Source organism: Salvelinus sp. IW2-2015, linkage group LG4q.1:29 (genome assembly GCF_002910315.2).
Source record: "Salvelinus sp. IW2-2015 linkage group LG4q.1:29, ASM291031v2, whole genome shotgun sequence".
Lineage (NCBI taxonomy): Eukaryota > Metazoa > Chordata > Actinopteri > Salmoniformes > Salmonidae > Salvelinus > Salvelinus sp. IW2-2015.
In genome coordinates, this window is record NC_036842.1 from 77,124,250 (window position 1) to 77,141,581 (window position 17,332).

Sequence of the window (17,332 nt, forward strand, 5' to 3'; positions counted from 1 at the left end):
TCTCTCTCCTACCGTTTCTGTCAGTATCTGTGTTAAGTAGGATGCAGATAGTGAGAGTGGAGCTGACCCCTGACCTTCACTGATCCTGCACTGGGGGCGGCCATCTTACAACAAGTGAGTCTCATCTCCTTTCATGAAGGGACTAGGTCCCTCAGAACGCACACATCGTAGACTATGGCAAGAAGAGCTGGAGTGAACACTGGGAAGACTACTTGACGCTTCCGTACAGTGCCTTTGGAAAGTATTCAGACCSCTTGACTTTTTCCACATTTTGTAACATTACAGCATTATTCTAAAATGGATTAAATAAAACTATTTCTTAAGCAATCTACTCACAATACCTCATAATGACAAAGCGAAAAGAGGTGTTTAGAAAAGAACATCCAACCAACTTGACACAACTGTGGGAAGCATTGGAGTCAACATGGGCCAGCATCCCTGYCAGCATCCCTGTGGAACGCTTTGACACCTTGTAGAGAATTGAGACTGTTCTGAGGGCAAAAGGTGGGTGCAACTCAATATTAGGACGGTATACCTAATGTTTTGTATACTCAGTGTATATTCATTAAGCCAATATTATTTCTGTGTCTCAGATAAAGGAACAACTGATGAAAAAGGGAATGTGGATGGAGAGATCTTCCACAAGAAGAATAGGGAATTTAGCATTAGGAAAAATKTATTTGTTTCTATTTATCCTTTATTTATTTACTTACACACAGAAAAAACAAATCACGTTGTTCCCTTACAGTAAGTTMAACATTACAGTGAATAACCAACCCTGATACTAATGATCCTGCTTAAAGGACGGTGAAAATATAAAAAGGTTCAGACAAAATAAAAACAAATGAAAATACACAAAAAAAGCWAAACATTACAACAGATTTTAGAATACAAACATGAACTATCTTATTTCAGATTGTGAAAAAAAGATTAACTTTGTCTGCAGATTCCCTGATAATAAAGAGATCAGCAAAAGCTTTTATTCTGATCAAGTTCAGTAGTGTATTTGGGACACTGAAAAATTATATATTTTGTGATCGTTATCTGTTTTTCTTAAAACTTGAATAAAGGGACATACTCTAAACAAAAGTGTATGTATGTATTTAAACATACCTGTATACTAAATGTAACAGTTAGTGAATATTTTAGAATGCAGACCAAAAGGGATAAAGTCCTGTCATGTTCTATAATGGTATGTACAGTACTCTCCAGGGTTGGGCTCATTCACATTTTACATTTTTACATTTTAGTCATTTAGCAGACGCTCTTATCCAGAGCGACTTACAGTAGAGTGCATACATTTTATTACATTTTTTACATACATACATACATTTTTACAGACAAGGATATCCCTACCGGCCAAGAGCAGACGCTCTTATCCAGAGCGACTTACAGTAGAGTGCATACATTTTATTCCATTTATTTTTTTATTTTTTTATTTTTATATATATATATATATTTTTTTACATACTGAGACAAGGATCCCTACCCCTACCCCTACCGGCCAAACCCTCCCTAACCCAGACGACGCTATGCCAATTGTGCGTCGCCCCACGGATCTCCCGGTTGCGGCCGGCTGCGACAGAGCTTGGGCGCGAACCCAGAGACTCTGGTGGCGCAGCTAGCACTGCGATGCAGTGCCCTAGACCACTGCGCCACCCAGTTGAATGCAATCAATTCAGGAAGTAAACTAAAATTAGGATTCMAAAAACTTTTTTTTTTTAAAGGCATTTATTTTCAATGACTTCTCAATAAACTGAAAAGTAAAATATAATTATTTAAAAAGTTTTAAAATGTCAATTTAAAATTCAAATCCCTTCCTGAATTGACTGCATTCAATTCAAATTGAGCCCAACCCTGGTACACTCTGATATCCTATCCACCATGTGATTTTATAGATTTTTTTGTGAGAGTGTTATTATGCCTATGTACTGGGACGCAGGTGTCTAAAGAGTCAATTGATCATTAAGATGACTGTAGTCCTAAATCAATCACTTAAGGTGTCAGTATCTTCACAGATGACCCTGGCCAATAAACTCCAAACCCAGGATAGATGGGTTCAGTGAATGTGGTCTGGACACTGTGGAGGAGGGTCATTGTGTCAGAGACACTGTAAAAGGACAGAGTTCCTTCCTTGTGGTCCAGGTACATGCCTACTATGGAGGAACAGGGAACAGATATTTCAGTATGAAGCACGTAAACTCTAGCTGTAATTACTAATTCCAAAGACAATCTGCCTACTCATCCCTTTATATGACACTTCTCTATGAGTGTCCCCCTCCGTCTCTACCTCCTAGTAGCAGGTTCCAGRCAGACCCTCGTTACACAGCACCTGAGATTTGCGGAATCTTTCTGGATGATCAGGAAAGGGCTGGTCTTTGCCATTGTATGTTACTTTCCTCTCAGACAGACAGACTTTTGTATGTGATGTGTTAGGATCCACAGTGAGCTGGTGGGAGTCTGAGGAAGTTAGTGAAAAGAGAAAGTGAGTGAAATGTACTTTTCATAACACGTGCTGCTGTGTGTGTGTGTAACACAACAAAATGTATACTTAATTCATTTAGCAACTTACACTCAATAACTGGTTGTGCCACCTTTACCTGCAATGACTGCAACCAAATACTTCCTGTAATTGTTGATCAATCTCTCACATCACTGTGAAGGAATGGCCCAATCTTCCTTGCAGAACTGCTTTAACTCAGCGACATTTGTGGGTTTTCGAGCATGAACTGCTCATTTCAGATCCTGCCACAACATCTCAACAGGTTTTGGTCTGGACTTTGACTAGGCCATTCAAAAACTTCAAATTTGTAGCTTTTTTTTGTTGCCATTTTCATGTAGACTTGATTGTGTGTTTTGGATCATTGTCTTGCTGCATAACCCAGTTGCGCTTCAGCTTCAGCTCATGAACGGGTAGCCTGACATTCTCCTATAGAATTATCTGATATAAAGCAGAATTCATGGTTCCTTTAATGATGGCAAGTTGTCCAGGTCCTGAGGCAGCAAAGCATCCCAAACCATCACATTACCACCACTATGCTTGACCGTTYGTATGAGGTTCTTACTGTGAAATGCAGTGTTTGGTTTTCGCCCGACATAACAGGACCCACGTCATCCAAAAAGTACACTCAACTTTGCCAAAAAGCACCTGGAAGCACCTGGATGATCGCCAAGACTCCTGGAAGAATGCTTTATGGACCGATGAGTCAAAAGTGGAACTTTTTGGACTACATGGCTCCCGTCATGTGTGGAAAAAAACAACACTGGGGGTAAACACTGGGGGCATTTGGTGTTGCGTAACTAAATAAATAAATAAGGATACATTTTTTGTGTAATTTATTTACTCATGTTCCCTTTATCTAATATTTGGTTTTGGTTGAAGATCTGATAACATTCAGCGTAAAAAATATGCACAAATAGAGAAAATCAGAAACGGGGCAAAAATAATTTCATGGCACTGTTTGTGAATCTGGCCGCACAAAAGGTGTGTGCGTGTCTGCTGATTACTCACATTGTATAAACTCCTCTCTGGTCTTAGGAYCAGGGGTTGGAATAATTCTGACTGATTTAACTGTGGAGACAAAAAGTAATCACAATTTGGAATGACCAATCCTCCATAATTAAGTGAACAAAGGAGATTCACCTGGCTAAAGAACATAAAACAAATGAACCATTTTACAATTTTTCTTTTTTATAGTTTTTCCTATGATTACTGACAGTTAGATTTTACATTTCAATAAGCATCTTAAACAGCCTTAGTCTTACTAACCCATCACTTGATAAAAGTTTTAAAAATCCTACCGACCTCTCTGATATGATTACATTTAGCTTCTTGCAGGCGTCCTCCAGTTGCTCTGAGACAATCTTTWTAACCTTTTCAAAGGAGATGTGTGGATTGACAATGATGCTGGGTAAGGCAGCAGATTCAGGAAAGACACTGAAAGACGGGAAACTCTACATGGAGAGAGGGAAATACAATACGGATATCTAAAATCCATAAGATCTTTMCTGCATCTGAACCAAAACACAGCTCCGTTTAAGATCATGTTTGAAAGATGCCTGCTTCAGAAGACAGTCKTTATACTGTCACCTGACCTGGAGGAAATGGATGTGGGCCTCTGTGTGTGAGAGCTGCTCCAGCGCAGCATGTTTCCTCCTCAGCTTAGCCACCTCCTGCTCCAGTTGCTCCAGGAGTCCTTCAGCCCAACTCACTTCAGCCTTCTCCTGGGCTCTGTTCAGCTCCTTCACCTCAGAGTGCCTTCTTTTAATGGAGTGGATCAGCTCAGTAAAGATCCTCTCACTGTCCTCCCAATTCCGCCAGTGCTGAGCACTGTAAGGACACACACAGAGACAGGAGGGAATCCATTTCAACTCGTCCGTTCACCCAGCTCTCACTAGGACCCCAGACAGCCTGTAAATGTAAACATTTAAATATATACAGTGCCTTCAGAAAGTATTCATACCCCTTAACTTACTCCACATTTAGTTGTGTTACAGCCTGAATTGAAAATTGATTAAAAAAATTTTTTCTCACCCATCTACATACAATGCCCCATAATGACAAAGTAAAAACATGTTTTTAGAAATTTGTAGAAATCTATTGAAAATGAAATATCTAATTTACATGAGTATTCATACCCCTGAATCAATACATGTTAGAATCACCTTTGGCAACAGTTACAGCTCTGTAAGGTTAGTTGTTGATCATTGCCAGACAACCATTTTCAAGTCTTATCATAGATTTTCAAGCCGATTTAAGTCCAAACTATAACTAGGCCACTCAGAAACATTCAATGTCATCTTGGTTGTCAGAGTCTAGGTGATGTGGGTAAGGCGGAGTCAGGCGCAGGACACAGATATGAGTAATAATAGTAACTTTACTCAAAATTAATCTTCCAACAAGGAAAACGACAATCCAGAATCACATAAATGAGACAACTGACAACAATAAACACGCACAAAACCATGATGGCTCCAGAGGGTTAAATAGGGAAATAATTCAAATGTAATGGGAACCAGGTGTGTACAATACAGACAAAACAAATGGAAAAAGAAATGTAGTATCGGGGGAGGCTAGAATGCGACTCGGGACGACCCGAGACAGAGGCGCAGGACGATCGGTGGAAACTGGTGACAATCCTGCAGTAATGAAGGGCCAGAATGTCTCACCACCGCGACCAGATCCTCTACTCCGGATCCGACCCCTCCCACTCAACGATGTACTGAAGCCTCGACGACGCCTTGCAGTCCATAATGCGCTCGCACATGTATACGCCGGCCCCTCATGTCCGAGGGTGCAGGAACACTCCCCACTCAGACTGCGTGAGCGGATCAGCACCACCGGCCTGAAGAGACACATTGAACAGGGTTAATACGTAATCAACGGGAACGGTGATAACCTTAACAAACCTCGTGTCCAGTCTCTCAGGACTTTAAATGCACCAACAAACGCGACCAGCTTCCGCAGGCAGCGAATGGTATGTTTCGCGTCGGACACGACCCTCGCCTCACTGCGAGTGGCAGGATCGGCGCCTCCCTTCTGCGCCTGATGGCCTGTTCGAGCGCACATGGGCATGTCCCATGTTCTCTGTCGGCGCCGAACCATTCAGTCACCAGGTGCTTTCATATGCTCTGGCCCAAGAACGTTGCCAGACCGGCTGATAACCTAGTACACATTGAAAGAGTAGTGTTATGAGAGTAGTGGCGGAGTGCGAGCGAGGTAAGTTTTTTAGGCCACTCTACGCCCGGATGAAAGCTTGCCCACCTCCCCCGGCCGGTCCTGGAATATGACCGCAGAACCTACCCAACATCCTGGTAACTCTCTCCACCTGTCCGTTACTCTCAGGTGAACCTATGGTCGAGGCTGACCGAGGCCACCCCAGGCGTTTCATAACGCCCTCCAGACCCTCAGACATGAACTGGGACCCCGATCAGAACTAATCCTCAGGCACCCGTATGCCGGAAGACGTGGGTTGAACAGGCCCTCCGACAGTCTGTAGACGCCGGTAGAGAGACCGGGCAATAGGAAGGAACGCAGACTTTAGAAAACCATCCACAACAACCAGGATCGTTGTTGTTCCGTACGGAGGAAGCATCCGCACGAAATCCACCATATGTGTGACCACCCGTTGTGGAACGGGTAGGGTTGTAATTCCCTCTGGGCAGTGGTCTAGGTGCCTTGCACGCGCGCACACGACAGGAGAAACATAAACCTCACGTCCTTGGGCCACCAGTACTTCCCACTAAACGACGCACTTTATCGAATGCCAGGTGACCAGAGGGGGTGCGTGTGAGCCAACAGATCAAACGATCGGGAGTATCAGACGGAACGTACAGACGCCCAACTGGACACTGGTTGGGAGTGGGCTCTGATCTGTAACGCCCGCTCGATGTCCGCATCCACCTCCCACACCGGTGCACAAGGCCTTTGCCGGTGGTATGGGATGTGGATGCAGACGCAAAGTGGAGCGGAAGTATGGGAGTGGGATCCTGGACCGCTCCTCTGTTCATACATCCGGGACAGTGCGTCTGCTTAGCGTTCTTTGGAACCTGGTCTGTAGAGGGTGAAAACAAAACGGGTGAAAAAACATGGCCCCCTTTGCCTGACGAGGGTTCAGTCTCCTCGCCGCCCGGATGTACTCCAATTGCGCTGGTCAGTCAAATGTGGAAAGGGTGTTTAGCCCTCAAGCCATGCCTCCACGCTTCAGAGCCTTGACAACAGCCAACAGCTACCCATCACCACATCATAGTTTCGCTCGCCGGGCTGAGTCTTCCGGGAAAAAAGCACAGGCGGCAGTTTGTGGCATACCCGAGCGCTGAGACATCCAAGCTCCTCTACTATAAATGCAAAGAGGATCAGGATGAGAGCCCGGGAGCCGAGGTAAACACGAGCCTTCAGGACCAAAAGCCCAGTCCGCTCCAGCTGACCACTGCAGTCGCACCGTCCCCCCTTTAGCAAAGAGGTAAGGGGCCTCCGGTAGTAGTTGGCAAACCCTAAAAACCGCTGCACCTCCTTTACCGTGGTTGGAGTCGGCCAATTACGCACGCTGAAATGTGGTCCTTCTCCATCTCACCCGCTGTCGCGGACAGCGTTACCCTAGGAAGGATAAGGACTGTTGGAAGAAAATAAATTCTCCTATTAGAATAGTCATCTAATACACCACTACACCTGCCCGGCACGTCCTAAATCTGTCTACAAAGGATTGAAAGACTGATGGAGCTTTCATCAACCCGTACGGCATGACAAGGTACTCATAGTGCCCAGAGGTGGTACTAAATGCCGTCTTCCACTCATCCCCCTCCCGGATACGCACCAGGTTGTAAGCGCTCCTGAGATCCAATTTTGTGAAGAAGCGCGCACTGTGCAATGACTCTGTCACACTGGCTATGAGAGGCAGCGGGTAACTGTACTTCACTGTGATCTGATTTATACCTCGATAGTCAATACACGGGCGTAAACCTCCATCCTTCTTCTTCACAAAAAAGAAACTCGAGCAGGCAGGTGAAGTGGAAGGCCGAATGTATCCCTGTCCCAGAGATTCGGAGACATATGTTTCCATAGCCGCCGTCTCCTCCTGTGACAAATGATACACGTGACTCCTGGGAAGTGCTGCGTCAACCATGAGATTTATTGCACAATCCCCCCGTCGATGGGGTGGTAATTGAGTTGCCTTCTTTTTACAGAAGGCGAGATCCAAATCGGCATATTCAGGGGGATGTGCATGGTGGAGACCTGGTTTGGACTCTCCACCGTAGTTGCACCTATGGAAACACCTACAGTATACACCTTCCTGAGCACTGACGTGACCATCCCTTGAGAGCCCCGTTTCCACAAAATAGTGGGGTCATGATCGGCCAACCAGGGACGCCCCAACACCACAGGAAACGCAGGTGAATCGATCAGAAAGAGGCTAATGCTCTCCTTATGATCCCCCTGCGTTATCATACATAGTGGAGCGGTGACCTCCCTGATCAGTCCTGACCCTAAAGGACGACTATCTAAGGCATGTACAGGGAAGGGCACATCAACAGGAACAATAGGGATCCCTAATCTAATTGCAAATGAACGATCAATAAAGTTCCCAGCTGCACCTGAATCTACTAGCACCTTATGCTGGTAATGCGGGGAAAACTCAGGAAATTCTATACATACACACAGGTGCGAAACAGGAAGCTCTGGGTGAGTCGGGTGCCTACTCACCTGGGATGATCCACCAGTGCCCTGCCTGCTGCCTCGACTCCCTGGAGAACCTCCCCAGCACCGACCAGCAGTGTGCCCTCTGCGGCCACAGGTGGTGCAGGGAATGGACACCCATCCGGTCCCCCTCAGAGCAGCACCTCCTAGCTCCATCGGCGTCGGATCTGAGGTGCTGGGGGATGGAACTGACGGACCTCGATCCGGACGTCCGCGGGAGGCCAACAGGTTATCCAGCCTGATGGATAGTTCCACCAGCTGGTCAAAGGTAAGGGTGGTGTCCCTGCAGGCTAGCTCCCTACAAACATCCTCGCGTAGACCACACCTGTAGTGGTCGATCAGGGCCCGCTCATTCCATCCCGCGCTGGCGGCCAGAGTTCGAAAGTCCAGAGTGAAGTCTTGTGCGCTCCTCATCCCCTGTCTGAGATGATACAAGCGTTCCCCCGCCGCTCTCCCTTCAGGTGGATGATCGAAAACCTCCAGGAAACGGCGGGTAAAATCCTCATAATTGTCCAACGTCGGCCATTCCATTCCCCAGACTGCGTTGGCCCATTCGAGTGCTCTACCAGTCATACAGGAGATGCGCGAGCCGAATCCCACTGGATCCAGGTGAAGGAGGGGTGGACAGCGGTGTGGGTTGTTGTGGGAGCTGGGGTGATGATGATGGGGTTGCTGGAAAACCCCCTCTCTCGCATCGCTCCATGGTTTGCAGCACGCGATCCATGGCTGTACCGAGACTTTGCAACATAGTCGCGTGCTGCTGGACACGCTTCTCCATAGGTAGAGGAGGGCTGTGTGCACCTGCTGACTCCATTGAAGGTGCGTGTTTCTGTCAGAGTCTAGGTGACGTGGGTAAGGCGGAGTCAGGCGCAGGACACAGAGATGAGTAATAATAGTAACTTTACTCAAAATTAATCTTCCAACAAGGAGAACGAAAATCCAGAATCACATAAACGAGACAACTGACAACAATAAACACGCACAAAACCATGATGGCTCCAGAGGGTTAAATAGGGAAATAATTTCAAACGTAATGGGGACCAGGTGTGTACAATACAGACAAAACAAATGGAAAAAGAAATGTAGATCGGTGGAGGCTAGAAAGCCAGTGATGTCGACCGCCGAACGCCATCCGAACAAGGAGAGGCACCAACTTTGGCGGAAGTCGGGACATTGGTAAGGAACTCCAGTGTATATTTGGCCTTATGTTGGGTTTTCACACATAGTCCTCTTTTAAATAACTGATCTCAGTCCTCTTTAAAGTGAATTCTGGGGTAAAAAAAAAGCTAAAGATCTCAGTTATCTTTGTATTCACACTGTCCTAGCCTTTGAGTTGGGACTCAATTATTTTGCCAGTTCACGTCACCTATTTAGTGGTCCGAGTCTTCTTTGCATTCACATTGYTATGTTTAGAAAGGAACCAAGATCTTTTTCCAATAWTCACTCAATGCACTCTGGGTTTTTACAAAGTGCTGGACAAGCCATTCCATTTAGTAAAAAAAGGGGAGACAAAATAATTTAAAAAAGAAGATACTATTATAAATACCATTGGTAACAGAATAAATAGTACAAGAATAATTGCAGATTAAATAATGCTGTAATTGAAAACTGTACACCCAATGTAGGCTACTTCCCCTATAAGAGCAAAMATTTATTTTGTACACTATGTTGTGATTCTTTACCAATTATGTTGTCTTCTCACACTATTCAAACCCCACAATCAAATGAACAGTTCATGAAGATCTCTTAGCCTATAGATCACATATTGCAAACAAATAATCTGAACTAAACTCCACACATACAGTGCATTTGGAAAGTATGCAGACCCCTTCCCTTTTTCACATTTTATTACATTTCAGCCTTATTCCAAATTGCATGAAATTGTTTTCTTCCCCTCATCAATCTACACACAATACCCCATAATGACAAAGCAAAAACAGGCKTAGACATTTTTAGCAAATKTATAAAAAATAATAAACTGAAATGTCACATTTACATAAGTATTCAGACCCTTTACTCAGTACTTTGTTGAAGCACCTTTGGCAGYGATTACAGCCTAGCGTATTCATGGATATGWTGCTACAAGCTTGGCACACCTGTATTTGGGGAGTTTCTCCCATTCTTCTCTGCAGATCCTCTCAAGCTCTGTCAGATTTGATGSGGAGCGTCGCTGCACAGCTATTTTCAGGTCTCTCCAGAGATGTTCGATCAGGTTCAAGTCAGCACTCTGGCTGGGCCAGTCAAGGACATTCAGAGACATGTTCCGAAGCCACTCCTGCGTTGTCTTAGCTGTGTGCTTAGGGTCATTGTCCTGTTGGAAGGTGAACCTTCGCCCCAGTCTGAGGTCCTGAGCACTCTGGAGCAGGTTTTCATCAAGGATCTCTCTGTACTTTGCTCCGTTCATCTTTCCCTCGATCCTGACGAGTCCCCAGTCGCTGAAAAACATCCCCACAGCATGATGCTGTCACCACCATGCTTCACYGTAGGGATGGTATTGGCCAGGTGATGAGCGATGCCTGGTTTCCTTCAGACGTGACGCTTGGCATTCAGGCCAATGAGTTCAATCTTGATTTCATCAGACCGGAGAATCTTGTTTCTCATGGTCTGAGAGTCCTTTAGGTGCCTTTTGGCAAACTCCAAGCGGGCTGTCATGTGCCTTTTAATGAGGAGTGGCTTCCGTCTGGCCACTCTACCATAATGGCCTGATTGGTGGAGTGCTGCAGAGATGATTGTCCTTCTGGAAGGTTCTCCCAYCTYCACAKAGGAACTYTRRASCTCTGTCAGAGTGAACATCGGGTTCTTGGTCACCTCCCTRTTTAAGGCCCTTCTCCCCCGATTGCTCAGTTTGACCGGGCGGCCAACTCTAGGAAGAGTCTTGGTGGTTCCAAACTTCTTATATTTTACAAATGACGTTGGCCACTGTGTTCTTGTGGACCTTCAATGCTGCAGACATTCTTTGGACCCTTCCCCAGATCTGTGCCTTAACATAATCCTGTCTCGGAGCTTTACGGACCTCATGGCTTGGTTTTTGCTCTGACATGCACTGTCAACTGTGGGACCTTTAGAGACAGGTGTGTGCCTTTCCAAATCATTTCCAATAAACTTTACTACAATCAAGTTGTATAAACATCTCAAAGATGATCAATGGAAACAGGATGCACCTGAGCTAAATTTCGAGTCTGATAGCAAAGAGTCTGAATAGTTATGTAAATATGTATATCTATTTTWTGGGGGCAAAAAAATCAAAAAAMCTGTTTTCGCTTTGTCATTATGGGGTATTGTGTGTAGATTGATGAGGGRRAAAAAGATCGCACMTTTTCTTCTGCGAACCTGCACATCATCCTCTCTCTTTTGTGKAACCAATGTGAGGGTTATGGAAAGTGAAACGCTTTTGCAGTAGTCTACTGTGTGGTGCGGGAATAATGACAAGCAAATCTGGGGAGCTTTGTGTTCACATTGCCATAAAAAAGGGAACCGAACCAAGGAATTCAAGCGAATCGAACTTAGACTAGYTCTAGAGATGGTCTCAGTTTGATTTGCTGCTGGGGCTCTTTTCAGGGGTTTGAGTTCCTTTGGGGTGTTCACACTGCACAAAATAATTAAGCGAACTGCACTGAGTTCCAAAAAATTGTCTGAAAGGGACTACGTGTCTCCCAGTGTCTGTTGAAAAGCAGACTGAACCAGGTTTTCCTCTAGGATTTTGCCGGTGCTTAGCGCTATTCCGTTTATTTTTATYCAAACAAAACTCTGTAGATGACAAGCATACCCATAACATGATGCAGCCACCACCATGCTYGAAAATATGAAGAGTAGTACTCAGTGATGTGTTGTGTTGGATTTGCCCTAAACATAACGCTTTGTATTCAGGACATGAAGTTAATTTCTTTGACACATTTTTTGCAGTTTTTCTTAATTAAATGCCTTATTGCAAACAGGATGCGTGTTTTGGAATATTTATATTCTGTACAGGCTTCCTTCTTTTCACTCTGTCATTTAGGTTATTYATTGTGGAGTAACTACAATGTTGTTGATCCATCCTCAGTTCCTCCTATCACARCCATTAAACTCTGTAACTGTTTTWAAGTCACCATTGGCCTCATGGTGAAATTCCTGAGCGGTTTYCTTCCTCTCCTGCAAATKAGTTAAGAAGGACGCCTGTATCTTAGTAGTGACTGGGTGTATTGAAACACCATCCAAAGTGTAATTAATAACTTCACCATGCTCAAAAGGATATTCAATGTCTGCTTTTTTTTTCTTTTTACCCATCYACCAATAAGGTGCTCCTGCGAGGCATTGGAAAACCTCCCTGGTCTTTGTGGTTGAATCTGTTTGAAATTCACTGCTCGACTGAGGGACCTTACAGTGGGGTAAAGAGAAAAGGTAGTCATTCAAAAATCTGGTTAAACACTATTATTGCACAATGAGTCCATGCAACTTATGTGACGTTTAATGCAAATYTTTACTCCTGAACTTATTTAGGATTGCCATGACAAAGGGGTTGAATACTTATTGACTCAAGACATTTCAGCTTTTCATGTTTAATTAATTAATKAATTATTAAACAAGTCCAACAAAAATAATGTTTCTGTTCAGAACAAATCTTTCCTTGCACTGGGGACAGCKGTAGACACCTTTCAGATCATCCTGATCCCAGCAGTCATTAATACAGTCCATACAGTAACTGTGTCCACAGGCAGTAGTCACTGGATCCTTCAGTAGATCCAGACAGATTGAACAGCAGAAAGGATCMTGATCTTCTAAAATTGCCTCTGCCATGTAGATACACTAGGGTAGGGTTAGGGTGTTATCTGCCTGCTTGTTTTCATTTCTCTGGAAATGCTTGCGCTGCAGTGGGAGTTACTTCCTGGTTCTGTGTGCGCTTAGCACAAGCAGGGGGTGTGGTGTTGGCTGAATCTAGTACTGAATGGAAGSAGACTAATGAAATCATAGTTTTCCATAAAGCGATTCGAATAGCAAACTACACATGCTTTAGAGTACTTGGGGATAAGCAAATGGAAACATGACAAAGATTGAGAGCACAATCACAAATCTAAGCGTCAGTTTATTTTCATCCAGTAGGTGGGAGCAAAGATTTAGATATAGAATTGAAAGTCTGCTTCAAGACAAATACCTTTTTTAAAGTTTAACTAGGCAAGTCAGTTAAAAACAAATTCTTATTAACAATGACAGCCTACCTTGGCCAAACCAATTGTGGATCACCCTATGGGACTCCCAATCGCAGCCAGATGTGACACAGCCTGGATTTGAATCTGGGATTGCAGTGCCACCTCTTGCCACCTCTTGCACTTGCACTGCATCAGTGCCTTAGACCGCTGCGCCACTCGGCAGCCACCACAAGCCACCACAAGCATCAGAGCCACCACAAGCATCAGCGAGAGAGAGCGAGAGAGATCATATTGCTTTTTTAGTGTGTAATACWACCCAACTGTTCTGCCTGCGGCTATGGAACCCTGACCTGTTCACGGGACGTGCTACCTGTCCCAGACCTGCTGTTTTCAACTCTCTAGAGACTGCAGGAGCGGTAGAGATACTCTTAATGATCGGCTATGAAAAGCCAACTGACATTTACTCCTGAGGTGCTGACTTGCTGCACCCTCGACAACTACTGTGATTATTATTATTTGACCATGCTGGTGATTTATGAACATCTTGGCCATGTTCTGTTATAATCTCCACCCGGCACAGCCAGAAGAGGACTGGCCACCCCTCATAGCCTGGTTCCTCTCTAGGTTTCTTCCTAGGTTTTGGCCTTTCTAGGGAGTTTTTCCTAGCCACCGTGCTGCCTGCCACCTGCATTGCTTGCTGTTTGGGGTTTTAGGCTGGGTTTCTGTACAGCACTTTGAGATATCAGCTGATGTAAGAAGGGCTATATAAATACATTTGATTTGATTAATATTGACTGATGATTGGTGTGAACATAATATCTGTGTATCTCGCAGCACAAATGGTAGAACAAAAGCCATATTCCTCATACAACATTTCCCATTGCTAGAACAAGCCTGTTATTAATTAATTCGCTCTCTCGCTCTCTCGCTCTCTCTCTCTCCCCGGGGGCRGCTATCTTGCAACCGGTGAGTCTCATCTCCTTTCATGAAGGGACTGTGTCCYAGCGAACGCACACATCGTAGACTGTGGCAAGAAGAGCTAGAGTGAACACTGGGAAGAATACTAGGTGGTTGCTCTCTATAACAACTTCAGTTGGATGATCTCATCTTGTTAGAGAGGCTGCGTTTTGCTATAGAGAGAGAATTCTATATCTTGTGCATTTATTAGACAGTCTGACATACTGTATACAACTGTTGTGAGTATTTGTTATAAAAATCAACACTGTACAACAGCGGATGTAGTAGGGTTCATATGTATGCCTATAGGTTAGAATGGTATATAAAGTTTGAATGTAGCCTACTGAGCAGATCGGAATGCCTTTTTYCCCAATAAAGCTTGAGTATAAACACAGATGATTGATTCACTTTACATGACTCATACAATACTTMATGTATTTATTTTACACAATGATGACATATCATATACAATGAATAAAATGGTAGAGTTTGTTTAAATAATATTACATTTTCATAGTTTACGTGAGGGGGTGGGGAGAGGGAGGGAGAGAGAAGAGAGAACAACAGTCCAAACAATTTAACATTCAGTCTTAAACCATACTTCGACCACAACCCTTAACTTGTCCTGGATATAGAAAAGGCCCACCAGCAGAAGCTCACAATTTCTTGATCACTAAATAGGTCTCAGTATACTCTGGGTCTGTGGTCTGTGTAATGGTACACGTCATCCTACTGCCTTTTGCTGACAAATGACCAACTGACCATAGACCAGTGTCTAGAGGCAACTTCACCCTGGCTTTATAGACCAGGGAGGAGTGCCCCCTAATCCTACATCAACGCCACTTTATACAAAATAATATATTAAAAAATGGTATTTATGAAAGCAAAGTAAATGTGCATTTAACAATGCCATGGCTTTGATATCCCAGGCATTACTTCAGTAATTTCATTTTCTGTCATCATTCTTAAAATCCAATACTTTTTAGATTTTTTATTTTATAACCATTTTCCTTTTTTTGCCTTTTTTTGTATCCTTTTTTTGCCGAATCTCAATCAAGGCATTTCCTTTTCTTTTCTTTAAAATATTGTTTTATTTTACTTGCATTGTTTTATGTTTTAGTTATTTTTCAATGTTATGTTTTTCCTCAGTCAAGTGAGATTCAAGGTTCCAATTCAGTGGCTCAACACCAGATGAGTTGGTCATAATCTCTGGTAAGCCTGCAGCACTGCCATGGCTTCATCCAACTTGGCGTGGAGAGACTCTGGAGACTCTCCAGCAACATGTTAATCATTCCAGCCAGTCAGGCTGGAGTGCATATTCTGGTTGAGCGGGAAGAGGCTCTCACCCAGCATTTGCTTCTGTTCCACTGGCCAGCTTCTTGGKGGACCCTGGCGAGATTTGGTTGGGCCCCCACCGTGATAAATATTTTGCACACAGGCCCTGCTTGTCCTGCCTCTGTCACTGAATTGATCAACTGGACATTTCTGACAGGTAGGCCTAGTAAATAGCTTACGTAGGTCTGACAGTGACTGACACAACGAGGAAAACTGCTGCACACTACAACATTTCAAAATGGTGCCTTATGTATTCTACTATTCCAACTCTYCACAGTAAAAACAACCAAACAAACAAAAAAATACTAATAAATAAACTGAAACTTAGTTGGGGGACCCTTAGCAGCAGCTTTTGTCGCATTGCAGTCAGGCCAGCTCTGCAGGGGCCCATGGTCTGACCGGCCGTGTGCTGAGTGCAAAACATGCAAGGCGCTGCAGCCTGGAAGGTGGGCTTCATGGTCAGTTGCATGTACTGAAAATGTTGTGGCCTCATGACTTGGGTTGCATAGCGATGGCCGGGTCTCCTCTGCTGCTTTAGAGAATAATGACAAGATTTTGTAACTACTCCTACCATTATCTTGAAAATAACTGTGTGTGTGTGTGTGTGTGTGTGTGTGTGGTGTGTGTGTCTTTGATGGCACCGAGTGTTAACTAGGTACAGTTTTACCCAGTGCTTCATTACCATGGAACTCAGATGAAATCATTATAACTTTTTTTAAATGTATGTTTTGAAAGACATAATTTATTAATAATGTGTTAAATATACGTTTTGGAATAGCTTGCATAGAAGTGGTTTGGTACCTGTTTCTTTCTCCTTTCTGCTGCAACTGTATCATGGYCTTTATGTTCATCCATCACGAACAGCAGAAAGATACACTGTTGATGAGTACAGCAGTGATCATCCAGTAGACTGTCATGATGAGGGAAGATCTTCTCCTGTAGTTGTGTGGAGGCTTCGACAAGCTTCTTTTTGTGCTTCTTAAAGGCAGGGGATTCATAGTGAGGCTGGAGGTGAGTCTTACAGTAAGAGGCTAGACATACCAGACAGGACTTGATTGCTTTGAGTTTTCTCCCAGTGCAGACGTCACACTCCACATCTCCAGGTYCAGCATAACAGAGACCAGGAGGAGAAGCTCTGAGTCCTGTCTTCTTCTGTTTCTCCACTAATTCAGCCAGTAATATGTTTTTCTTCAGGACAGGTTTTGGGGTGAATCTTTCCATGCACAAGGGACAGCTGTAGACACGTTTCAGATCATCCTGATCCCAGCAGTCCTTAATACAGTCCATACAGTAACTGTGTCCACAGGCAGTAGTCACTGGATCCTTCAGTAGGTCCAGACAGATTGAACAGGTAATCAAATCYTTATCTTCTAAARTTTCCTCTGCCATGTTGATACACAGACTAACCACTGAACAATGGCAAGAGTTTAGGGTGTGGTCTGCCTGTTAAGTTTCATTTCTCTGGAAATGTTTGTTTGACAGAGCTGAGTAACTTGCTGGTTCTGCTAGTTGAACCACATTGAGAGTTTGGCTAATGGCCAAAATATGGTCACAGATAGTACTGAAGGAAGGAGACTATTAAAACATATAAAACATGAAAATTATAGTATTCCATATTTATGAAATTATGGTATTCCATACTGAGATATTCAATTAAGGAGGGGGGGGGGGTCATTGTAAATAAGAATTTGTTCTTAACTGACTTGCCTATTTAAATAAA

The 17,332-nt window shown here is 44.0% G+C and overlaps 1 protein-coding gene across 1 annotated transcript; it reads right to left on the reverse strand.

The window, feature by feature from the left end:
• Positions 1-1,995: 1,995 nt before the first annotated feature.
• Positions 1,996-17,009, reverse strand: LOC111962573 (uncharacterized). The gene is given in 11 exon segments (XM_023985734.2): positions 1,996-2,212; positions 2,214-2,460; positions 3,512-3,579; positions 3,812-3,954; positions 4,096-4,330; positions 5,274-5,345; positions 5,451-5,553; positions 8,266-9,110; positions 10,291-10,425; positions 15,837-16,144; positions 16,414-17,009. Coding segments are annotated over 11 exon segments (2,961 nt in total). The 5' UTR covers positions 17,002-17,009.
• Between the last annotated feature and the right edge of the window lie 323 nt (positions 17,010-17,332).